The sequence below is a fragment of the Lemur catta genome, chromosome X (genome assembly GCF_020740605.2).
Source record: "Lemur catta isolate mLemCat1 chromosome X, mLemCat1.pri, whole genome shotgun sequence".
In the NCBI taxonomy this organism is placed as follows: domain Eukaryota; kingdom Metazoa; phylum Chordata; class Mammalia; order Primates; family Lemuridae; genus Lemur; species Lemur catta.
In genome coordinates, this window is record NC_059155.1 from 57,969,156 (window position 1) to 57,993,876 (window position 24,721).

The 24,721-nt window shown below is 53.8% G+C and overlaps 1 protein-coding gene across 2 annotated transcripts; it reads right to left on the reverse strand.

Moving 5' to 3' along the window:
* Nucleotides 1-344: 344 nt before the first annotated feature.
* CACNA1F (calcium voltage-gated channel subunit alpha1 F) lies at nt 345-24,330 on the reverse strand. 2 transcript variants are annotated; one of them, XM_045538794.1, is made up of 48 exons: nt 24,306-24,330; nt 22,630-22,879; nt 22,150-22,255; nt 21,773-21,912; nt 21,381-21,523; nt 21,139-21,291; nt 20,452-20,648; nt 20,238-20,341; nt 19,484-19,641; nt 19,128-19,220; nt 18,910-19,003; nt 18,728-18,754; nt 18,417-18,577; nt 17,306-17,531; nt 16,143-16,350; nt 15,933-16,053; nt 15,737-15,818; nt 14,800-14,845; nt 14,560-14,611; nt 13,936-14,095; nt 13,627-13,756; nt 13,063-13,122; nt 12,812-12,918; nt 12,636-12,723; nt 12,092-12,199; nt 11,949-12,001; nt 10,223-10,369; nt 9,205-9,406; nt 8,949-9,107; nt 7,961-8,071; nt 7,633-7,716; nt 6,861-6,881; nt 6,535-6,663; nt 6,123-6,188; nt 5,760-5,851; nt 5,227-5,386; nt 4,859-4,986; nt 4,484-4,580; nt 4,195-4,297; nt 3,841-3,942; nt 3,558-3,688; nt 3,198-3,329; nt 2,752-2,921; nt 1,948-2,055; nt 1,705-1,832; nt 1,491-1,603; nt 897-1,094; nt 345-646 (listed from the first exon to the last, which is right to left on the reverse strand). In XM_045538794.1, exons 1-48 carry the CDS (start codon nt 24,328-24,330, stop codon nt 416-418), a joined length of 5,904 nt encoding a protein of 1,967 aa, XP_045394750.1. In that variant the 3' UTR covers nt 345-415. The 2 variants fall into 2 exon arrangements, with proteins under 2 accessions (XP_045394750.1, XP_045394749.1); XM_045538793.1 differs by having other exon boundaries at nt 19,451-19,641.
* Between the last annotated feature and the right edge of the window lie 391 nt (nt 24,331-24,721).

The following is a 24,721-nucleotide window of genomic DNA, read 5'->3' on the forward strand; positions in this document are numbered from 1 at the left end:
CCTTCCTCAGTCTGACCTTGCTGACCCTTATGGCATCTGCCTTTCCCCCGTCTCCTCATCCAAGCATCCCTCACATCCTCTGTCTCCTCTTTCCTCCATCTCCGTCCAGTGCCCCCCTCCTCCACCACCTCCACTCTGTCTCCAGCTTTTTTTGGCTGCTGTCTCTTCCTCCTCCTCCTACTCCTCCCTCCTTCCCTGACGCTGAATAATCAGGCCTGGCTGTCCTGGTTTCTGGAAATACCCGTGTGTGGGCAGTGGCTCAGTGCTGGAACAGGGAAAGGATGGATGAAGGCCCCTGGGCAGCCCCAGGCCCCCAATGTGAAGATGCCAAAATCCAGGGATGCGGTCCATGCCTGTCTCCCGCTGGGGAGGGGAGGGCAGGAGGTTGATTGAGCAGTGGGGGCAGGGTGGGAGTTCAGAGGGCATGGACGCAGGCCATCTCATCTCCCAGGTCCTCCTCGTCAAAGCGGGAGAGGATGGACTCCTCATCACTATAGAGTGAGGTGGTCCCCTGTGCCAGCAGGTCACTGGCGGCACTGTCCATTTCATCCAGCGTCAGACGACACGCATCTGCAATCTCCTGCTTGGCCAGGGCCACAAAGCGTGGGTCTCGGGCAAAGAGGCCCAGGCCCTCGGAGATGAGCACCTGGGGGCACAAGTGGGGGTCAGTGTTGACCGAGGGCACAATGTGTACAAAGGGTCCAGTGTAGATAAATGATGCACCCATGAGGGTGTGCAGGGAAGTCAGTGCGGGACAGTGGTAAGCAGAGGTGGCAGAGCAAAGGGATATCTACATTCGCAACATGGAGCCTGGGGACCCCTTCTCCCTCCTGCCCCAGCTCCCACCTCCTGCCTTTGTCTCCCACCCCTCTTGCCCATAATCCCTCCGAACTCACAGCCTCCACCAAACTGTCAGCACTGCCCCTCTTGCCATGGCTGGGGTCCGAGTGGGTTCCAGGCACGTGCAGACAGGTGAAGGTGCGCAGTGGACCGCTGGATTTGCCGAGGTATCCCTCCCCCGCCGCACCCTCCTCCACCAACAGCAGTGGGGCGTATAGGAGCCGACCCCGCTGAGGAGGGGTTGCCCAGGAACCCTGAGCCAGAATAAACATCAGAGGAGCAGGGATTGATAGGTGGGGTATGAGGGTCTAGGACTCACTCCTGTGCCTACCGCCTTCCCCCCATATGCAACTGGAGTCAAACTGAATGGGTGGAAATCAGACTTGAGTTTATGTAAGAGCACAGAAGACCTGGGTTTAAATGTCAGCCCTGCCACTTAGTAGCTGTATGATCTTGGATAAACCTATCTGGCTTCAGTTTCCTTGTCTGGGGATAATAATAGTACCTACCTCACAAGTACAGTGAGGAATGTGTGCATGCATTCACATATGTCCCGTTCTTCTGAAGGGCCTGGCATGTAGCATGTGTGAGAATTTTAGCCTAGGCTGAACCCACCCCTCCAGACCTTAGCACCTCCTCCCCCACCTCACCTGAGCCCTGCTGGGCCCTGAGTTTCGTCCGCGATGATAGGTGCCTGGGATGGGTAAATCTTCACAACTGCCCTGCCGCTGCAGACACTGGATGGTGAAGGAGGGCTTCCGACCTGCGCGCGGTGGGTAGTGGGGGCAGAGAGCAAAGTTAGTGCCTCCCCACCTCTCTGTCCTGCTGTGCCCTGGGGGGCCTCGGGCCCATCCTTGCTCTCACCTGCAGGTGTAGGGGGCAGCAGACGGCGGCGTGGTGCATGGTGCCCTTCCGCGTATCTCTGGGTTCTGTGAGGTGGCAAAAGGACTGGGCGTGGGGGAGTCCCTGCCTGCTCATCTACGTAGGAGAGCCTGTGTGGGAGGGTGGGCTCAGGGTGAACTCAGTCCTGGGCCGGGGAGATGGGGCACCAACAGTCCTTCCCAACCCCAGCTCGTGGGCTCATCCCATGTGACATGGCCAGTGTACCGGTCTGGGACTTCCTCCTCCTCATCCTGCTTGTCTTGCCCTTTGGTTTCCTTGGGCTGAGAACTTCCTTCCTCCGGGATGGTGAAAATGAGAGCCCCGGAACCTCTCCTGGGGAAGGCGAGGCACATTAGGCAGACCAGATCCCATAGTATGTGGCCTTGGGCCTCTGGCTCCTCCTCCCATGCCCCAGCCCCTACAGAAACACTGGGATTTCCGATTGTTTTTATCGGGGAAAAGTCACATAACATAAAATTAACCATTAATCATTTTAAAGTGAACATGGGCTTTCTTTTAATAGATGTTTGTCTCATTAGAACGACCTAAAGTTTCAAAAAAGTCAGTGAGCCTGTTCAAGAGGCAGCTTCAACACAAGAACAGGGTGCATGGGCTGGGGGAGGAGCCTGTAAAATCTCAGCACTGGACATGCGTGACCTCGTTTCATCCTTTCTCTGTCTCCGTCAAGGAAGGGCTATTATCATCCCCCTTTTACAGGTGAGGAAATTGAAGCGCATAGAAACTAAGTGGCTAGTCTAAGGTCACTTAGCAAACAGCAGAGTCAGGATTTGAACTTAACCCCTTTCAGTTCCACATCATGTACTTTTTGCATTAAACCTTTGTGTTGTCTTTCTCATATGAATCTCTTATTATCCTCTATTCCTAACTCGAGCCCTTGGAATACCTCCATCCTTCCCACATTTCCACTCGAAGGCCTCTAGGCCCTCCTCCCATGCCTCCTGAATTACCCCCACCTGGTGTCTGGTCCCTGCCTTCCCTCACAATCTTCCCTCCAATGGTGGACAGTACCTGTGGGTATGGGATCCAGCCTGGGGCAGGCTGGGCTGTCTGGGGTTGGAAGCGCCCCCATCATCATCACTGGGCCCAAGGGAGAGTGAATCTGGGAGTCTGTCCCCGAGAGGCAGAGACACAGAAATCCTGGAACCCCGACGAGATGGGGGCTGGGAGTCCATCACGGCCTGTGGAGAGTCGCAGGACTGAGTGTTGCCTCCGCATTATAGCTAAGTCATTTGGTCATTTAGTGCATCTCCCCCACTGGTCCCTGAGCTCCCTAGGGGCTGACTCTGGGTCTTGCCCTCCAATAGCCAATGGCAGGTACCAAATAAATATTTTTCTGGTGCAGAGGGGGCTTCTCGGGGGGCTTTCCCCAGAGGCAGTGTCAAAGTCACTCAGAGGTTTGAGGGAGTATTTTACAGTCAAGAGTTCCTGGGGGAGAGAAAACCTGCTGCCCTCACTTTGTTGGTTTCTGAGCCCTTCTCATCTTCCTCCTCCTCTCCCTCCTGCCCCTCTTCTTCCTCCTCTTCTGTGTCACAGGTGAGAGCCTGCCGGATCTCAGGACCCAAGTTCTGCAGGCTCCTCAGACCAGCCTGTGGGGGTGGAAAAATGGGGAAAACAGGGAAGCCTGCAGCCCTCCATGTGCCTGTTTCCCATGCAGGGGTGTGGGTGGGAGAAGGAGTCCCTCAGCCACCCCGACCACCTATGGGGCCTGAGGCCTCAGTTTCCTCATCTGTGACATGGGTTTCATGAGATCAACACGGAGGTCAGTCTCAGCCACATGGTTCGCATACCCACCCACACCAGGCCGCCCCCAAGACCTGAAGGGCAGAGGAGGTGCTTGAAGGGGCCTCGTTCCCTAGCATCCCCTTTTCTTTCCTCCGCCGGAATTTGCGGAAATAGTCCTGGATCAGAAACGTGGCGTAGAATTTGCCCACGGTGACCTCCTCCTCTGGGGGCCAGCGAAAGAAGGCAAGTTACACAGGGGGCTTCTGCCTTCCCCGCCTTCCTACCCACCAGCATGGACTCCCCCTGGCGTCCAGGCCAGCGCTGCTTTCCTGGCGGAGAGCAAACATCTGACACTCAGGGGCGGGAATAGCTCACCGTCTGGTGGGGGGATGACCTCATCTAGCAGCTTCTGCTTCATCCGCTTCCAGATCTTTTTGATGACAATCCGCAGCTCCTGGTTGGCCTGCTCCAGGTTCCCTGCGTTGGAGGAGGATGTGGGGCATGAGCCAATAGGAAGAACTTTCACAGCTGCCCCCTCACTGTTGGAGGGGGCTTCACAGGCTCATATCGCATCTGCACACCACCCAATTGGACAGGGGGTAGACAGGCCTGGAGAAGCCAAAGTCACCGATTTCGAGGTTCAGAGCTATGAGTGAGGCTCCTCACTGGATGATCTTGCTCCTTGCGCCCTCCCCAGGGACCCTTCCACTCCTGACCGCTCCCCCACACCTTCTGTCTTGATCTTCAGGGATGTCCGGACCAGGGCAAAGAGAGTGGCGTTGAATGTCACCGTCCCATCTGAGTTGAGGGGCATGTTCATTGCCACAAGTCTCTGTGAACACCAGAGACATGAAACCCACTCTGGGAAAATGCCAAGTATTCAGGCACGAATGCCCAGGGCAGAAACCTTTGAGGATGTGGTCAAACACCCCTCCCCACCCAAGGCAGTCCCTGCCCACCCCAGCCATGTGGTGAATAGCCCTCTCAGAGGCCTGGGGGGGTGGCCAGGTGCACAGACCTTGCAGGCCACTCGGTGTGGGCACAGCTTCCCGAATCCCAGGGGGGGCTGGATGCGTCTCAGCAGGGCAACCACGTCCAGGTGCTTGATGTGGCCCCTGGGGCAGGTGGGGAGATAGCACTGGATTGGCAATGCCCCCTCTAGCTCTTTCTCAAGGCCCCACTGACTCATCACTACCTCCCCCCACCAACACCCCAGAGCCTGCCATAGAAGAACTGGAAGGCAGTAGCAGAGGGCAGAGGACAGGTGCAGTGGAAACCTTGAGATATCTACTGAGGGGGTAACGGGATGCAGAAGTCAGAGGTTCTGGGGCTGCGGGACTGTGAGGGCACTGCATTGTCCCCAGGATGCCAGGTAAGGGGTTAGAGGGCATACTTGGCCCCAGGGTCATATTCAGACCAGATCCTCTTGAATTCATCGAGGTGATGGGGGCCCAGGATGGACCAGTCTCTGGTTAGATAATCGAAGTTGTCCATGATCACAGCCACAAAGAGATTTATGATCTGTGGGCCGGTGAGCAGGGCGGGTGTTAGGCGAAGGGCAGGACAGTGCTGTGGGGAGTCTGTGGGAGGCTGGGGTAAGCTTATATGGTCACTGGGTCACGAGTCTCTGGGTTGATCTTGTCAGGCCAGCCCTTTCACCCACTCTGAAGATCTGGGCTGCCCACCTCATTTGGTCATCCCTGGGCCCCTCAGGACCAGCCCCTGTGGCAGTGGTGGTGGTTGTGGGGAAACAGTCCTCACCAGGAAGGCACAGAGCATGAAGAAGCTGATAAAATAGGCGATGGCAAAATTGCTGCCGCAGGTAAACTCCTCGCCCGGGCCGAAGTCGGACTCAGGGTCACATCGATTCCCGGGAAGGCTGGCAAGCATTATCTCCTGCCATGCCTCACCGGTAGCACACCTGGGGGGTAACACAGGGGTAGCATTCTGGAGGGGAGGCTATGAAGTCATGGCAAGTGGAGTTGGGGGGGACTGGGAGAGTGAGGAGATGACCCACATCTCACCAGGGGCTACATCTGGCACAGACAACATTTCAATATTTTAACAACTAGTGTGCCATGTTGATGACAGTCATGTTTATATCTTACAGATGGGGCACTGAGGCCTAAGAAGGGGATGAGTGGCTGAGGCTAGAATATTCTAAAAGACCTTTCAGATCACAGCCAGAAAAGATCTTGGGCTATATGGGACACCATGCTGCCCTGTTATTTCCATAGCTCAGACAGTCTGGGCATGCTGGGGAACAAGGTGGCAGGGGAGAGGGTAGATGTCACCTGAACAGAAGTAGCACAGCCTGTGGAAAGGTCTGAAAGTTGTTATTTCGGTTGATCTGTGTGCCATCCTGAAGAGCCACCTTGCCGAACATCTGTGGGCATATAGAGGCTGTGTCAGTGGGGTGAACCCATGCCCCCACACGTTTCCATCCATTTCACACTTCCTAATACCTAAAGGATCTTCACAACCCTGATAAGCAGGGTTGGTCACTGCTGATCCCATTTCACAGATGTGTCAATTGACCCACGGTCATCCAGCTTGTCTGTCTTTCTACCCACCACCCCCACTTTGGGAGGCCATTTGTACCCAATCCCCCCTAGCAGAGGGGTGCCTGAGGGAGGCTCCCTAGGGTCCCCACTTGCCTGCATGCCAATGACAGCATAGATGAAGAATATCATTGCGATGAGAAGAGCCACATAGGGCAAGGCCTATAATGGTGGAGGGGAATAGATGCTCAGGTCCAGGTAGAGAACTATAAGCCCCAGAATGCACTGCTCCCCTTGGCCTGGGCCTACTGGGAGATGTAGTCCATCCTCAAATTGCCCAGGACTATTATGTCTCCCAAGTGTGGACATATTAAATAGGATAGAGTAAGGTCAGTGAGGCCAGAGGCATGATGAGAATTGAGAGTCCAGAAAAGAGAGAAAACTGGAAATGGAAATTTGGAAATGGGTATGGCATGCTGGGAGATGTAGTTCCAGGGGTGCTAAAAGGGCAGGATGAGAGGTGTGGGGTAGGGGCGAGGTGTGGTCAAATGGATGGGTGGGGGGCTACCTGGAAGGACTTGATGAATGTCCAGAGCAAAGTGCGGATCCCTTCACCCTTACTGAGAAGCTTGACCAGCCGCATGACTCGGAAGAGGCGAAAGAAGGTGATAGAAATGCGGGAGCTGTCCTCAGAGCTCTGGGGTTAGGGTTGCAGTAGGGATGCTTGGTTCACATTTGCCCCAGTGACCTCCCTGTCTCATTCCTTGGCCCTCCCAAATCCCTCAACACTCAGGACCCAGGGGGGGGGGTCAAGGAGCATTTCTAAAGACTCTTGGGAAGAAAGGGAGGGTGGAAAAAGAAGCAGAGGGTCCCCATTGTGTGTGGGGGGCCTACCTCACCAAGGTGGCCACCATTCTGGAGGGAGATATGGCCAAGACAGAGGTGATAGGGGAGATGATAGGATCACAGGCCCAAATGAGCAAGGGGAGAAGTGGAGCAGATATAGGGGATGATGGTAGGATCATCATGCCAGGGACGATGGATCAAGAAGGTTGTAGAAAAAGGTGGTAATGGTGTGGAAGGGAAAGGAAAGTGTAAAGGAGGCAAAGGAGGAGAAACATTGGAGCCAGTGGAGGAAATGATGGAGATGAGAGAACAGACAGAGGAGCCAATGGAGACGCCAGTGATGGAGATATGGAACCAGCAGCGTTGTCAGTCAAAGTGACAGAACCACGTAGTATTCAACGGAAGAGACGATGGAGCCAATGGTATAGTCAGTGGTGATGACAGAGCCACAAAAGAGCCGGTGTCAGAGACGATGGAGTTGGTGGAGGAAACAGAGCCAATGCAGTAGTCAGGAATGATGGAGCCAAAGCAGGAATCAGTGGAGGCAGTGGAACCAATGGAGGGGGATGTAGAAACAATGAAAGAGATAACAGAAATAACGGGAGAGGCATTTTAGCAGATGGTAGAGCCAGTGGATAGGTTGCAAAATGGAATGAGGAAGCTGGTAGAGGGGGACTTTGGCTGAGCTCAACAGGGACTCAGAAGAGCTAGAGCTAGAATGAGTCTCTGGGAGTGGGGAGGATGTGAGTGGAAGCCCTGGGATAGAGGTGGGGGAAGGGGTGTAGGGGGAGAGTGAGTTTGCAGAGAGGCCGGTCCTCACATTGACTTCGGTGACGGCAATGTCCACTACGCTGCCCACCACAATAAGAGCATCAAATGTGTTCCAGGCATCGGTAAAGTAATGCTGTAGGCAGGAGGAAAGCAGTGTCCTGTCTTCCCCAGACTAGCAAGCCAGGGTACAGGGCTGGTAGTGGTAAGAAACTTTGGGGAGGCAGGGCCTGGTTTGGACCCCACGATGGGCCTGCACCCGGATCCCTCTCACTCCCTAGTCTCATGACTCCCTGGTTGCCGCCCCTCTGAGAGCTCTGCAATGTGCTCCACCCCCGAGGAAGTCACCTACTGGGGGTGGGTCTAGGGCTGGGCGGCACCTTGGGTTTGAAAGCGATGATTTTGAGCACCATCTCAATAGTGAAGAGGCCAGTGAAGACCATGTTGAGGATGTCCATGGCGTAGTTGAAGGGAGCAGTCTGTTCATAGTGCTGGGGGAGAGAATCAGGAGGGGACAGAGCCTGAAGCAGAGACCCCCCACCCCCAACCAAATATTCCCTGGCCTGGGCTGAGGTGAGTCTGGGCATGTGGTAGCACTATGGGTTGGCCACATCTCTTGCACTGTCTGCCTCCCATTATGGATACTGGAAAGTCTGGTTCCTGATTCCTAGCTTTCCTTGCAGCTAGGCAAGGCCAGTTCAGACTGAGACATAAACATAAGTCAGCTGTTGGTTGGCAGCTTCTGTGAAAAATATTTTGCTTTCCCATAAAAGGCTCAAATGAGGAAAGGCCCCTGGTGCAACTCTCCCTCCTTTTCCTGCCTTGAATGTGATTTTGATGCCTGGAGCTGTGGCACCCATCTTGTGACCACGAAGCAACAACCATGAGAATGAAAGCCAACTTGCTAAAGATGGTGAAGCAGAAAGACAGACGGAGCCTGGGTCCCTGATGAGCAGTGAGCAAACAGCCTACCTTTGCCCTTCTCATAATGTGGGGTAATTACCACAGTTCACTGATTCCAAGATGCACATCTTTTTACATTTTAGAATCTCTGAAATTGGCATGCATTTTATAATCCATGGCAACTTACACTGGCCATTTTTTTTTCCACATTCTTTTTTTAAGTTCAGAACCTTGCCTCTCCTGTATGATTTTTTTTCACATTCTTACATCTCTGAAATTAGGATGCAATTTATAATTATTGGTCTTAAATTTGAAGAAATCTGGCAAATGTCTTTATAGCTTAAGTCTCTGTCAATTGGGGGGTTTTGTTACTGGCAGCTTGGAGTGTTCCTAATTGTTCCTAAGGGATCATGTGGAGAGAAGAGGGTCAGATGTCTGGAAGGGGGCAGGGTTGGGTGCTCTGACCTGCATGGCTAGGGCAACTGTGTTGAGCAGGATGAGCAGGAACATGAGGTACTCGAAGGCAGCAGAGTTCACAGTGGCCCACACGCGATACTGATGAGGGTTCTTGGGGATGTAGCGGCGGAGTGGTTGGGCCTTGAGGGCATACTCCACACACTGGCGCTGTGTAACAGTGCAGGGCATGAGTGAGCAGTGGAGTCCTGAGGTGAGGCGGGAGGGGTTGGTGGCCATGGGTAGGGGGTCAGGGATCAGAGGTCACCTGGTTCTTGTCCAGCTCACAGTTTTGGTACTCCTGCTCTCCCTGGGCACGGAAGGTAATGATGACGAAGCCTACGAAGATGTTCATCATGAAGAATGCGATGATGATGATGTAGACAATGAAGAACACTGAGATCTCCACGTGGTAATTATAGATGGGGCCCTTGTCCTCTGCGTTTGCATCAATGGCCTTGTATAGCAGCCTGTGGAAGCCAGTGGGGGGTGGAGGTAGGGGCAGATGAAGGGATATCCTAGCCCACTCAGACCTGCTCCCAGACCACTTATCACAGATGCCCCAGAATCTCCTGCCTGGCACCCCAAAGACCCCTAAATCTCCTGACCTAATCACCTGGGACCTCCATACATACTTCAAGAAACCCCTACCAGGACCTCAAAAAGTCCCAAATGCTCTGTCCCATCCCCGCAGAGATCCAGAGACCCCCTTACAGCCCTCCAGAGAATCTCCTTCCAGGCTTTCAAAGACTTTGAAATCCCCTGAGTTCCCACAGACCTCTAAATCCCCTTCTCCAAACACCTGGAGACTCCTCATGCAGCTCTCCAGAACTTCCCCATAAGTCCCCAAAGATCTGTAAATCCCTCAGTCCGTCAACTTGAATCCCCTGCTCCATCCCCCAGAGCTCTCCAACTAGTACCCCCCAAAGACCCGCGCAGCTCTCTGGAAACCCCTGAGTCCCCCATGCCATCTCCTCAGAGACCTCTCCCAGTCCCCTCTAAACCGTACCCAGTCCTCTCTGGACTTCCACCTGGTCCCTCAGAGATCTCTACCCAATTCCTGGAGACCCCTTACCTAAGTGCCCAAAGAATCCCCAGCCCGCTTCTGGGAACCTCTCCACCAAGTTCTCTGATACACCCACCAGGCTCTAGGGAACCCTATCCAGTCTCGAGAGACTTTCATCACATCTCCAAGCTACACTCCCACTCACTCCCAGGAGATACTAACTCAACCCCCCAGTGACCCCTGCCAAGTCCCCTGCCATCCCTGGGGCCCTGCCCCTTACGCAGGCCAGCCTTCGAAGGTGGAGACAGTGAACAGGGCCATCATGGCTGAAAGGACATTGTCAAAGTTGAAATCACTGTTGACCCAGAGCCGCTCCCGGACCAGGGGCCGTGACACATCGCCATCGGGGTAGACCAGGAAGGAGCCCCTAGGAATGTTGCAGACAGGCTCGGTGGGTGAGGGGAGCTGGGAAGTTGGGGAAAGGGGTCTGAGGTCTCCAGTGTGGAGGTAGCAGGGCATCGCGGTGAAGTTAGATAGCCAGGGTTCAAATCCTGCCCCTTGGCTGAGCGCGGTGGCTCACGCCTGTAATCCTAGCACTCTGGGAGGCCGAGGCGGGTGGATCGTTTGAGCTCAGGAGTTCGAGACCAGCCTGAGCAAGAGCAAGACCCCCGTCTCTACTAAAAATAGAAAGAAATTATATGGGCAACTAAAAATATATATAGAAAAAATTAGCCGGGCATGGTGGTGCATGCCTGTAGTCCCAGCTACTCGGGAGGCTGAGGCAGGAGGATTGCTCGAGCCCAGAAGTTTGAGGTTGCTGTGAGCTAGGCTGACGTCATGGCACTCACTCTAGCCCGGGCAACAGAGTGAGATTCTGTCTCAAAAAAAAAAAAAAAATCCTGCCCCTCCATTTCCTGGCTGGGTGACCTTGCATATTTAACCCCTCTGTGCTTCAGTTCCCCCCCCATGAAATAAGGAGAATAACAGAATCTATTTTCTGGCTTGTCACAAGGATTAAATAAGTCAATAAACGAGACTAGTGTCTGGCACATAGGTGGCACAATATCATCATCATCATCGCCAACCAAGAAAAAGTAATACTATTAATAGCCAACATTTATTAGCATTAACTATATGCCAGGTACTGTGCTAGCTAGGCTTCCCATGTAGTACGTTTACAATGTACTTGTACATAGTATTAATACATTTCCATGTAGTAACTCATTTACTCCTCACAACAACATATGAGATAGGTATTGTTTTTTTTTTTTTGTTTTTGTTTTTGTTTTTTTGAGACAGAATCTCACTTTGTTGCCCAGGCTAGAGTGAGTGCCATAGCGTCAGCCTAGCTCACAGCAACCTCAGACTCCTGGGCTCAAGTGATCCTCCTGCCTCAGCCTCCCGAGTAGCTGGGACTACAGGCATATGCCACCATGCCTGGCTAATTTTTCTATATATATTTTTAGTTGGCCAGATAATTTCTTTCTATTTTTAGTAGAGACGGGGTCTCGCTCTTGCTCAGGCTGGTCTCGAACTCCTGAGCTCAAACGATCCGCCTGCCTCGGCCTCCCAGAGTGCTAGGATTACAGGCGTGAGCCACCGCGCCCGGCCGATAGGCATTGTTTATCCCCATTTTTCACTTGAGTGAAACGGGACTCAGTAAGGGTAAGAAATGTATCCAAGTCTCATGCAGTGGATCGGAACCAGGCATGTCTGACTTCACAGCCCATGCTTTAAACTGCTGCACTCTACAGTCTCAAGGTGGAATCCAGGGACTTGGAGGAGGGTGCAGGGATTGCTGGGGGTATGGAGTGGAATGTAGGTAACTCTGGGAAATGTGGAGAGGGGTTTGGGGGACCTCTGAGGTCTTGTTGAGATCTGAGGCCCTCTGCAGTTCTTGGGAGAGTTCTTGGGGTATATCTTGGGGCCTTGGTGAGATCTAGGGGGTTCTACAGCCTTTGGGAGGGGTCCTGAGCTCTGTGGAGGGCAGGGTCTCAGGCACTCACTTGCATTCTTGTGGGGTGTGTTTGGCCTCGTCAGTGCAACTGTAGAATTTCCCCTGTAGGGAGGACATCTGTCAAGCAAGTTCACTCTTCACCCCCCCTCCCCATGCAGACCCCCGCCGGGATTTCCTGCAGTGTTTCCCCACCTTGAAGAGCTGCACACCGATGCAGGCGAACATGAACTGCAGGAGTGTGGTGACAATCATGATGTTCCCAATGGTCCGGATGGCCACGAACACACACTGCACCACGTGCTGTGGGCACCCATGCATATGGCTAATGGACACTGCAGGCCTTGGTGGCCACCGAGCAAGGATTCTGGTCATGGATGGAGCTCAAGGACTTGGGCCGGGGACATGTGGTCATGGATTAGGATGTGTGGTTAGGGACGTATGGTCAAGAGGCAGTGATATGGACCAGGGACCTGGGCACCACCCAGGAATAAGGGCTTGCCAGGGAGGGATATTTCAGGGACCTGGATCAGAGAAATGTGGCCACTGGTAAGGAGCATATGGTCACTTGCAAGGAACATGGGTCAGGCCACATGGCCAGTGGTCAGGGGCATGTGTTTACATGTGGTGTCCAGGCAGTGTGGTCATGCATCAGTGCAAATGGTCAGTTTGATCAGTGATCCTGACCCCAGAGGCAGGGCAGGGCCTGTGCCCTGTGGGTTTGGGGCAGTGGGGTTACCTTGAGTCCCTTGGCCCTGTTGATGGCTCGGAGGGGCCGCAGTACTCGGAGTACTCGCAGAATCTTCACCACTGAGATTGCGCTGGAGCTGGGGAGGGTGCAGTCCTCAGGTGTTGGCCTGGGCCGGGGCCCCAGTTGTCGGTGGAATGGGGTGGATGGGTGGGTGTGTCACTCACTGGATGCCGAAGGAGATGAGGGACACGCTGACCACCAGCAGATCCAACAGGTTGAACCAGCTGCGGCAGAAGGAGCCGCGGTGCAGGAAGGCCCCGAACACTGTCATCTGGGGACAGGAGGATGTCAGGCTAGACTCTAGACCTGCGGATGGTGGGGTGGGGAGGGGATGGGGACCAGAGAGGTGGGCTGTAGGGGTGGGTGGGGAGTGTGCTGGGGCAACTGAGGGTATGGTTGGGGGCCCATTAGTCACCTTTAGTAGAATCTCCACAGTGAAAATGGAGGTAAAGGCATAATCGAAGTAGCCCAGAATCTGGGGGGTGAGAAAGAGGGGAAGCCACTGAGTCATGACTGAAGGGGATCCTAGGTGTGTGCATGTGTGCAAGTGCATGTGTACCTCTCCATGTGCATTTTGCTGTCCCTCCCTCCCTCTCTTCTTCCCTCCCTCCTTCTCCTCTCCCTGCCCTCACTTCTCACCATCATCAAGGACTTCTGCACAAGCCAAAAGGCTTGGCCATCAGAAAGACTAGGGCTCAAATTTGTACTCTTCTGCCTCTACCCAGCTCCATGGGAGCCCTCGGCCTGCTTAATCTCTCTGAGCTCAGCTTCCTCCTCGGTCAGATGCTGATCTGCCCCCCAGCACTCCTTCGTGTGCTGCACATGCGGTAAGGGCTGGCACTGTAGTCTCTGCCGTTACTGAGCCTCTCTTGGCCCACCTGGAGCTCTACTCCCTGTCTCTACCCTGCCCCAGCTTGTGCCACTAGGACGCCTGTGGGAGTGTTCCCTCCCAGCCCCTAGCTCCCAGGCAAGGGCTCACGTGGTTTCGGAAGGAGTGGGCCCGGATGGGGTCCTCAGCAGCCAGGGACACACTGCTGAGGATGATGAACACCAGGATGAGGTTGGTGAAGATGTGGTGGTGGATGAGGGTGTGGCAGGCCTTCCTCAGTCTGGGGAGAGGCAGAGGCTGAAGTCAGAACCCAGGACCACAGAGTTCATCGGAGGGAACTCAAGGGACACAGCTCTGGCCCTGTTGCAACAGGCCCTGTGCTCGCTAGGCCCTGGCTCCGCTGCTCCACACCCCCCATCTGCCTCAGCGCCCCCTGTGCCCCCGCCCCCCAGCACTCACGGGTTGGTCTGGCTGAGGCAGAAGAAGGCGCTGCCCTCAGGGATGGGCACCACCTTCTCCTTGGGTACAACTTCCTGCAGGAGTTCCACATGCCCTGCACCCCCTTCCTCCTCTTCCTCTTCCTCCTCCTCCTCCTCCTCCTCCTCCTCCTCCTCCACGCCTGGCACCAGGAAAAGGGCAAAAGAGAAAAGTAATTGAGAAAATTGATGTAAAGCACTGAGAATAGTGCTTGTCACATGGCAAATTCTTCCCACTTCCCTGCTAGAATGTCAGCTCCCCAGGAAAGGTATTTTAGTCTGTTTTCTTCATTGGTGTGTCCCCGGCACTTAGAACAGTGCCTGGGCCACAGTAGGAGCTCAGTAAATGAGTGTTGAATGAATGTTGTATATACATACTATTTTATAATAAATGATCTGAGAAGTTCTGCAGTAAAACAAAACGTGTTTCTCGTCTTTAACCTCAATATTCCCAAATGTTCGTGGCCACACGCCAAGCTTGTTATTTTTGGGATGATCTTAGGAAAAAGCTGCTCCCTAGAAAGGAGGGTCTCAGGGGTCAGGAGCTGTCTGCCTGGGCTCTGTCCCCAAGGTGCCACACCTCCTCCACCTAGCCCTGCCCACTTGCCTGCTGCTTCACTCCTTGTACCCTCCTCTTCCTCTTTCTCCCCACCAGGCACCTGGGGATAGGAAGATGGGGGTCATCGGTGGTGGGGCAGACATCAGGGGGTGGGTGGACAAAAGGGAGGCATAGAAGGGATGCAATAATGAGGGAATCAATAGGCAGAGGATGGAAGTTAAAGACACACATGTGGACAGGTATGGGTGGGAGCAGGAGGTATAGACAGTGCCCAGGCTTCGAACTCACCAGCACCCCATTCTCCTGTGGGACATCTTTCTCACTGCTCTTCTCCCTGTGAGAGGACATAGGGGGTGACTGCTGCGGGTTGCAGCAGATGGGCCAGGCTGGGGGTCTCTGCAGTTAGAACAGACCTTTCTTGGGTCCCAAAGAACCCCTCTGCTTCCTCCCTCACCCTCACAGTTTGTTCTCATAGCAGCCAGAGGGAGCCTGTTCAATCTTGTCTGGCACATCCCTCCTCTGCTCTCAACCCTCCCATGGCTCTACAACTCAGGGCAAAATCTGCAGTCCTCACCCTGGCCCAGAATGACCTCAATCTGGCTCCCTATACCCCCCACCCATGTGCCCTCACCCCCTACCATTCTCATCCTCGTTCACTTCATTCCAGCCTCACTGGTGTTTTTTTGAAAGTGCTGAGACCATTACCACCTCAGGACCTTTGCACTTGCTGCTCCCCTGCCTTGAATACTCTTCCCCCAGATATTTGCATGGCTCACTCCCTCACTTCGTTCAGGTCTCCAGTCAAATGTCATTTTGTCATAGAGACTTTCCTTGACTACCCTAACCAAAATAGCAATCTTCATTTTTCAGTATCCTTTCATCCTGCTTTCATTCTCTTCATTACATATTATTAACATGTACTGAAATTGTATTATATGTTCATACTTTTGTGTTTTGCTTGCCTTCCTCAACTAGAATGTCAGCTCCACGAAGGCAAGGACTCTATCTGCCTTGACCCTTGATGTCTCCTCAGTGTCTAGAACGGGACCTGGCACAAAGTAGGAGCTCAATAGATGCACGTTGAATGAATGAGGACTGGCAGGTTGTATCTGGAGGTGGAGATCAGCAGGGTGACTGGAGGCATCTCTGGTGGTGTGGGAAGTGGGGGGAGTCCCAGTCAGGGATCCCAGGGAAATACTGTTTTGGGGGTGGAGCCAGACCTCACCTGCCCTTGTCCTTGGCAGTGCCGGCATCTCCACTGGCCAGGTTGTCCACAGCAATGGCAAGAAACACGTTCAACAGGATGTCTGGGGTGAGCTTAGGTTGCAAAGATGGAGAGGCAACCTGCCTGCGGACCGCCCAGGTCCTTGTAGCCACCTCCCACCCCACCACCATCCAGACCCTCAAGGGACCAAGGATACAGTTGCCACAGATGAAGAGAATAATGAAATAGATGCACACCAACATCCCTGGGAAGAAGGGGCCACCATAGGCCATGATACCATCATACATGACCACATTCCAGTCCTCGCCTGTCAGGATCTGGGGGCGGGAGTCACTGTGAAGCTCTTGGGACCCCTCCAACTCCAGGTTACCCCTGACCCACCCATCCCAGGGTCTCCAGGCCCCACCTGAAAGACAGTGAGGAGGGCCTGGGGGAAGGTGTCAAAGGTGCTTCGCTTGGTGTGGGTCTGGTCAAAGTTGAACTTGCCCCCAAACAGCTGCATGCCAAGCAGGGAGAAGATGATGATAAAGAGGAAGAGGAGAAGCAGCAAGGATGCTATGGATTTCATTGAATTGAGCAGAGATGCCACCAGATTGCTCAGAGACGCCCAGTGTCTGCAGCAGAGATGGGAGGGGCAGGGTTGATGTCCTGTTCACTGGAGAGTCAGGAGCCAGGGCAGGGCTCCAGCTTGGGATGCACTGAGTCAGCCTGGGTTCAAATAGGCTTTGGTGTCAGGGTTGGAAGTGATTTTGGAGTTGGGTGAGATGAGAGTGAGAAGTAGGGGAAAGTTGAGGGTGAGGTTAGGTTGGTGTTAGGAGTGTAATGGGAGATGAGGTCAGGATGGAGGTTTAGATGGAAGTTGGTAAAGCTAGAATCGAGTTTCAGGTTGGGACTGGGCTGGGGTTGGGGTGGGGTTGTGGTGTGTTTGGGGTTGGAGATGGAGTTGGGCATAAGGTTGTGGTTAAGAGTTGGGACAGAGGAGGGGATGGGGATGAGATTGGGGCTGGGGATGGACATGGAGCTGAACTTGGAGATAGGGTGATGACTGGGGTGAGGAATGTGGGGGCCATGTTTGAGGATTGAGGATGGTGTCATAGTTGGTGGTGAGTGATGGGAAGGGGCTGGGAGTTGGGGATAAGGTGGGAGATGGGGTTTGGGCTTGGGAATGGGTGTTGGGGTTGTAAATGGGCTCATGGATGATGTGTGGTTGGGGATTGGGGTTAGAGATGGTGTTATGGTTGGGAGTTGGGGATGGGGTTTGACTTGGTGATGAGTATGGAATTGAGATAAGTGATGGACTTGGGGATAATGTTACAGCAGGAGTGGAGGTTGAGGAAGGGGATGGAAATGGAGTATATGCTCTCCCAAATGGACTCTAATCTCCATGAAGGGAGGAACTTGTGTTTGCTTTGATGTCTGGTGTTTCCCTAGGGCCTGGAAGGGTGCCTGGCATGCAGCAGGCACTCAGTGGATGTCTGCTAAATGAATGGTGATGCAGATGAAGTTATTGGAGCTGGGGTGGAGGCTGTTGGGGCTGTGTTTAGGGCCCCAGTCTCCCCCCTCACACACCTGGTGACCTTAAAGATCCTGAGGAGGCGCACACATCGGAGCACTGAGATGCCCAAGGGCTGCATGGCACCCACCTCCACCAAGGTGGTCTCTAGAATGCCCCCACAGACCACGAAGCAGTCAAAGCGGTTGAAGAAGGAGGAGACATAGACAGAGGGGCCCAGACCATACAACTTGAGAAGCATCTCCACCGTGAACAGGCAGAGCAACACTTTGTTGGCGTATTCTGTGGAGACAGGGGAGGGGGTGACAGGGCTGGCCAGTTTCTGCAGTGACATGTGGGGAGGTAGGGGCCATGGGTGATCTGGGTAGCTGGCATCAGGCAAGGTGCTGGCTGTGGGTGGGGTTAGGTTTAGGGATCAGGGTTAGTTTGTAAGTCACAGTGGGTGAGATTTTGAGAGGCCTGGAGCTGGGGTGAGGGGCAGAGTTGGGTGGGGGCCAGAGCCACCTTGTATGAGTCCAGGAAGACTCCAATTCATGGATTGAGTTGGAGTCTAGGGTTTAGTTGGAACTAGGGCTGGTTTGGGGGTTGGGACTAGAAGTGTGCTCAGTGCTCAGGTTGGGGCTGAGATTATGATGAATAATAAATAGGAAGACCTAACACTTACAAAGTGTTAGCTTTATGTGGGCCATGCACTGTTCTCAGCACTTTTCACTTTAACTCATTTTAACTCTTAACCACACCATGAAGTGGATACTACCATTATCTCCATTGTGTAGATGGGGAGAACCTGTCCAGGCAGTGTGGTGTTAAAAGCCTGAATTCTGGAGCCAGGCTGCCTGGGTTTTAATTCTGTCTCTGCCACTCACTAGCTGAGTCCTGGGATTAGTCACTTAACCCCTCAATGCCTTGGCACTCAGTGCTCTGTGCCTTACTGTGTAATTCACACAAGGCTGTGGTGAAGAGATTGAGTTAGCACATGGAAAGCGCTGAGGACAGAACCTGATGCACACAGCAGGCGCTACCTAAGTATAAGCTACAAGGTGGGATGGGACAGGCTAAGGGTTCTGCATTGATCCGGGTGGGAAGGCAGTGTCTGGGGAACTGAGGCACCCTACAGCCCCTGGATTTGAGCTTCTGGGGACAAGGGAATAGGGGCTGGGGGCGCACCCTGGATCTGGGTGAGCCATACAGGCTGCCCATGGTGCTCCGAGGCGATGGTCAGTGTGTTGAGGAAGACGAGCAGCAGTATGGCCCAGTAGCAAGCATTGGACTTCACAGCCCGACGGCAGCGAGCCCGAAGGCCCCGGTTGGCTCGGCGGAGGTGGCGGCTGAGGGGAAGGGGAGCCCACCGACTGAGATCGCCTACCTAAGCCTGCCCTGGGGGGCTCAGGTGGGGGAGCCCAGAAGTCATGGAGGGCTTGAAGGTGGGGGTCTCAAAATCATAGGGCCAAGGAAGTCACATAACTTTCCCAACTCACCAGACCCTGGTTTTCATGATCTTGTTTCTGGAAAAGAGGGGGATGGGAGATGGGCGTCATGGGGGGCAGAGGGAAGTCAGTGGCTGGGGCTGGAGGTCAAGAGTTGAGGCCAAAGTAAGGATTGGGGTCAGGGTCTGGACTGGGTTCCGGGCTGGGTCGGGATCAAGGGCTGGGGCCCTCACAGGCAGCGTGTACAGCTGGCCAGAGCCCCTTCCTCCTCATCCTCATCGCCTGGGGTCTCTGCCGTCGAACCGGTGTCACTGGCTGGGAGGCTGGCTGTGGGCAGGGTGGGGATAGAGGTCAGGACCTGAAGACCTCAGGGTCCCATATTGGCTTTCACCTCTGCCTACCCACCCCCCTGCTGGCCCCCCCTCCCCCTGCTGCCTGGCTGGACCCCCACCATGGCTGCTGGTGGAGTGTGTGGAACGAGTAGAGTGGCTGAACCAGCGCAGACGTCCACGCCTCCTATTGGTCAGCTCAGCCAGCTGTGGCCCTGCAGGGAGAGAGAGGACAGCTGAGGAAGACAGCCTGGGGGCAGGGTTAGGACCATGTCTAGGGTAGGGGTGCTATTTGGAGTCTTTGTATCTGAGGCTGGGTCTCGGTTCTATGCCCTGAGCCATAACTGGTGGCTGGGCCTGGAGTTGTTGCAGGTTGGGGTGGGGTCTCAGGAGGGCAGACCACATCTAAGGCATGCAGGGAATGGGCCAGATTGGAGTTGCCTACGATGGCCAGCCCGGCCCTCTTCAGCCATAGAACCCAAGTTGCCATCTGCTGAGGGGTCCTCCATATCCAGCTCCTCAGCCTGTGTGATCCAGTCCAGGTAGCCCTGCAGGTCCTCTTCCAGCTGCTGCTTCTCCCGCAGCTTCTGGAAGTCCCCTCGAGCTTTTGCTTTCTCCCTCTCCTTGGAGAACTCTCTGAGGGAGGAGGACAGAGGACTAGCTGAGGGAATCACGCTGGTCCCCTTGCCTTCATCATTCCAGCTATGCTAGCCTCCTAGCTGTTCTTTGAACATGCCAAGCACATTCTAGCCTCAGAGCCTTTGCACTGGATGTTCCCGTTGCTTGGAATGCTCTTCCCTCAGATACCTACATGGCCCACTCCCTTATCTATTTCACGTTTTTACTCAAATAACACCTTCTCAAGAAAGTCTGTCTTTATGTCCCTATTTACAATCGCAAGATATCCCCATTCCTTTTATCTTTCCTTCCTTTCAATAGTATATATTCCACATAAAACACTACATGTATGTGTGTACATATACATATATATCTCACACACACTTTATTGTGTATAATGCTATTGTCTGTCTCTCCCTATCAGAATGTAATATCCGGGAAGGCAGGGATTTTTGTCTCGTTCCATTCCTAAAACAGTGCCTACTAAGATGCTCATGATTGAATGATTGAATGAAAGGGTATTTCAGATGGGTTTTGAAGGATGCCTACGAGTTTGGCAGGCACAAAAAGGGGGAGGGGTTTCAGGAGGAAAGGGGAGTGTCTAGGCTCCTCACCCACTCAGGACGCCAAGCACAAGATTGAGGACGAAGAAGGACCCAAAGATGACGAGGCTTACGAAGTACACCCAGGGCAGCTCATATCCCATGGCATCCTGCATCTGGGGAGAGACAGGGTATTCATCCCTCAGGGTAAGCAGACACTTCCGCCTGAGTGTTGGGGAGGAAGGGCAGGTGCAGCCTCCTAGCTGTGTGCCAGCATCCACCTCACCCAATAGAGCACGTCGGTCCATCCTTCCATGGTGACGCACTGGAAGACCGTCAGCATTGCGAAGAAGAAGTTGTCGAAGTTGGTGATGCCGCCATTGGGCCCTGGCCAGCGCCCGCGGCACTCAGTCTGGTTCAGCGTACACGCACGCCCGGATCCCGATGACGCACAGGGCGACGGGTCCTCCTCCGCCTCCACGTCTGCGGGAAGACTGGAGCTCGGGGCTTGGAAGCAGGCCCACCCGCAGTCGCTGCCATCCTGGAGCCCCGCCCACCTAGGAAGTTCGACTCAGGGTTCTAGATTTTTCCAAGGCAACCCCTCGCCCCACCTCTATGGCCAAACCCAGCAAGGCCCATATTCTGAACCACCGGGAAGCTGTGAGTCCCACCAACTGGATCTGGGAAGTAGGATGAAGGACCTGAGTATATGGGGCCAGTCGTGGAGGATGGAGTCTTATTAAGTCCTTTAGGTGCAGTCTTGTGATAGGGGCGGGAGCTATTAGCGAGGGTTTGTAGTCCGGGACTTAGGGCGGAGTCCTAGAATATAGGGGTGGGACTTGGTTATCTTGGGGTGGAGCCTAAGCCCAGGGGCAGAGTCTTGTGAATTTGAGTGGGTTTCCTTGACAACAGGAGGGGAACTTGGAGCCAGCAGAGGGGGTGTGTCCTGCCCAGGAGGGGCGGGCTGGCTGACCAGATCCCAGGAAGTAGCACGTCTTGTGCATGCGTCCGAGGAACAGCTCGAGTCCGATGATGGCATAAATGATGATGACGAAGAGCACTAGCAGTGCGATGTGCAGCAGCGGCACCAGCGCCTTCATGATGGAATTGAGCACTATGTGCAAGCCTGCGGGAGGGAGGAGCAGGTGAAATAGGGGAGGGGTCAGTTCAGCCCCACCCACCCCCACCTCAAACCCCAGGGACCATGCCACTCACTCGGGACCCCAGACACCAGCCTCAGTGGCCGCAGCACCCGAAACGCCCTCAATGCCTTCACGTCGAAGCCCCCCGGCTTGCCCCCAGTATGAGGGGCGTCGCCAGGCCGTCCAGGGCCCTGCTCCAGTAGCACACTGAATAGCCTGATGGGAGAGGCACGAAGCAGGGAGGCAGGAGTTAGGTATTGGGACATCCTCCCCCCTTCTCAGAGCACAAGTCCCTGTAACTGGAAATGCAAATGGATTTTAAATATGTTCATATTCTGATTCTGGCTGCCGAACCGGGCGTGGGGCGGGAGGGAGGTCGGAAGCACTTGATTCCCTGAGCCCGGAATTCAGCATGCCTGGGGTAGGAAGGCAAACTAGGGTGGGGTGTACCCCACAGATGCGCACCCGACCACGACGATGATGAAATCTAGTAGGTTCCAGCCATTGCGGATGTAGGCGCTGGGGTGCAGCACCAGCCCGTAGGCCACGATCTTGAGAACCGTTTCCACAGTGAAAATCACCAGGAATACGTACTCCACCTGCTCCTGGGGGCGGGGTCGGGGGCGGGGCGGGAAGTCTGGGAGTTACTTCAGGGCAGGGTTTGACAGGGCAGGGGTAGGTGGGAGGAAGGCGGAGCATAGCAGGGACCAAGTGTGGGGCTGGGCAGGGATGGGCCATCTGGGTCAGAGAGGGGTGGAGTCTGGCTGGACGCCTTGAGGTATGGCTCTACTGGGGCTGTATCTGGCTGGGGACAGGGTGGGGTGGGATGGAGGAGGCCTTACCAGGTTGTGGTTGGCAGTGTTGGAGTCGTCCTCAGGGAAGGGGATGTAGACCCCCAAAGCCACGCAGTTGGCAAAGATGGTCAGCAGGATGAGGATGTCAAAGGGCCTCAGGTGGACACAGTCAAGGACCCAGGCAGAGTGACCGGAACTCCCACACTCCTGTTGGAACCTCCCCATCCATTGCTGGCCCTTGACTTCAAGGTGACAGGTTCTGACATTCTCAGCTCCTGCCCTAACCAAAGCCTTGACTTTGACCCCCTGGATACCCTAACCATCCCAACTCTTGCTGTGATTCAGTGTTTGACTCTTGACCCCCTAGTGACTTTTGGCTTTTGGAACTCCCCCTCTAATCCAGTTCTTGGCCCTTGATCCCTGGTGACCTCAGCCTGCCTCCATTCTAGTACTGACCCAATCAATCCTTGGCTCTTGGTGCCCTGATGACCTTTATCCCTGAACCCTGCCCCTGGTCTTTCAGGATGCTTCCACTCCACGATGCTGATGCAGGACCGCCGTAGAGGATTGGCCAGGGTAAGGCAGAAGAGTGCCCGAGGTGACCGCTGGGCACTGGCCACTGCCACCACCTTGTGCTTGTTGTGCTGGGTTCTTCGCCTAGGGGTCCCTGGGCCCGATGCCCCACTGCTTTCACCCTCCACGGCTGGGGGCCCCGGGCACAGCCCCCATTCGGGACCAGGGCCTGCTCCATTGGCTGGACTGGGCTCTGGTGTGGTGTCTGTGTGGAGAAACCAAGTCAGGGAGGGACAGGATATTAGGGCAATCATGGCTGCTTCCTACCTGATCCCATCCCTCTCTTTGAAGGAAGGAGAGAAGAGCATGTAAAATTAGGGAGAGTTGGGGGTATCTGGATTAAGGATTGGGGGTAAGAGTTGGTGTTGGAATTAAGATCGGGGGGAGAGTGAGAGTTTATGGGGGACTGATGGTGAGATTACATTTCCAAGTGAAGTAGGGTTTGGTGTTAGGCTTGGGGGTAGAGTTTAAATCGCCATGGGGTGGGCAAATTTAAGGTTAAATCTGAGTGGTGGATTTTGGGTTGGGTTTAAATATAGGTAGGAGTGGAGTGTGGTTGAAATCTGATTTAGGGTTAGGGCTGCATATTTAAATGAGTTGGGATTAGAATTAGGATCAAGGTTAGGGCTGAAGTTGAGTTTTGAGTGGGATTTGGGTTTTGCACTGGGATTTTCAGTTAAGGCCATCCCCTTTCCCATGGTCTTATTTCAGTCTTGGAGGAGCAATAGATTGGCCTAGGTAAGATCCCCAGTTTTGCAGGAAACAAGTTATGTTTAAATCCTGACTCTACCACTTGGCAGCTGTGTGTTGCCTTGGGGAAATTAGGTAATCTCTTTCAGCCTCAATTTCCTTGTCTGTATAATGAGGATGACAATAAGATTACCTAAATTATAGGGGTGTTGTGAAGATTCAATGAGTTCAGCATTCAAAAGAATGCCTGGCACATAGTATTATTCCTATTTTGCAGATGAGAAAATTGAAGCAAAAAGGTTAAGTGACTTGATGAAGTGGATGAATTAGAAGTCAAACCCAGGCAGCCTGATTACAGAGCCCTCCCAGCTTACTACCTATATCAAGTGTGTGTTCTTTCTATATATATACATACATATATATATTGTTTTTTAAAAGAGTCTGCGCACTTTCTGGAAAGTCAGAGAGCACACTCACTAACAGTATTGACATCCTGGGGTTGAGGTTGAGGTTAGGTGACTTTAGAGCTCACGGTAAGGTCTGTATCCAGGTTGGGATTTGGACTGTAACAGGGGTTTGCCTTCTGTTTGGTAGTATTTGTGTTAGGATCCAGGTTGGGGCTGGGTTTGGACATAGGGTTGGGGTGGGCACTAGGATTGGGGTCAGGGCCAGGATTGAGGTTGGGTTTTCCTTGGGAACTAAGGCCATGGATGGGGCTAGGAAGCCATGAGGGGCAGTGTCTGGGTCAGGTGGAGGAGCATCAATGGCTCAGGTGGCGGAGAGGCCATGTTTGCAGCTCGCTGGGATAGAAATAGGGTGATGTGATTCTGGTCCCCCAGAGACCAGGATCCGGGTGGACAGTGGGTGGGTCAGAGGGGCTGAGCGGAGAGCAGAGCCCAGGCTTGCTCCAAGGGTCTACAAGGGTGGAAGGCTGTTCTCACCTTTCTTGCCTTCAGATTCCGACATCCTCCTTTGGAGATTGAAGGGCCATCTGTACACAGCCCCCCTCCCTTCCCCCAGCTTTGGAGAGATTAAGGTCAGAGGGCGGAGCAATAACAGGGTCGGGTGGGAGGGTGAGCAGGGCACAAATGGGATGTTTGTGGGCCAGTGCCTGGCAACAGAAAAGGCACTGATTAAATGTTTACCAAATATATACCTGCACTAAACAGTCAGAAACTAAAATAAGAAAAATGATGTCATTTTCCAATAGTACCTGAATTTTGAAGTACATAGGAAAAGCCTAACATATGTGCAATATCTCCAAGGAAAAAACTGATAAAATATTACCAAATATTAATGAGGAGTAAGTAAATGGAGAAATATATAACAGTGTACTGATTGAAATAGTCAATGTCGT

What these genes read in the sequence shown, in the direction of transcription:
- CACNA1F (XM_045538793.1), bottom strand. Translation starts at nt 24,330, where the DNA reads ATGTCGGAATCTGAAGGCAAGAAAG. An exon ending in CTCATCTCCTTCGGCATCCA is followed by an intron (nt 12,724 to 12,811) that starts GTGAGTGACACA and finishes CACCCTCCCCAG; the next exon opens with CTCCAGCGCAATCTCAGTGG. An exon ending in TCATGCTCTGTGCCTTCCTG is followed by an intron (nt 4,987 to 5,226) that starts GTGAGGACTGTT and finishes ACCGGCCCACAG; the next exon opens with ATCATAAATCTCTTTGTGGC.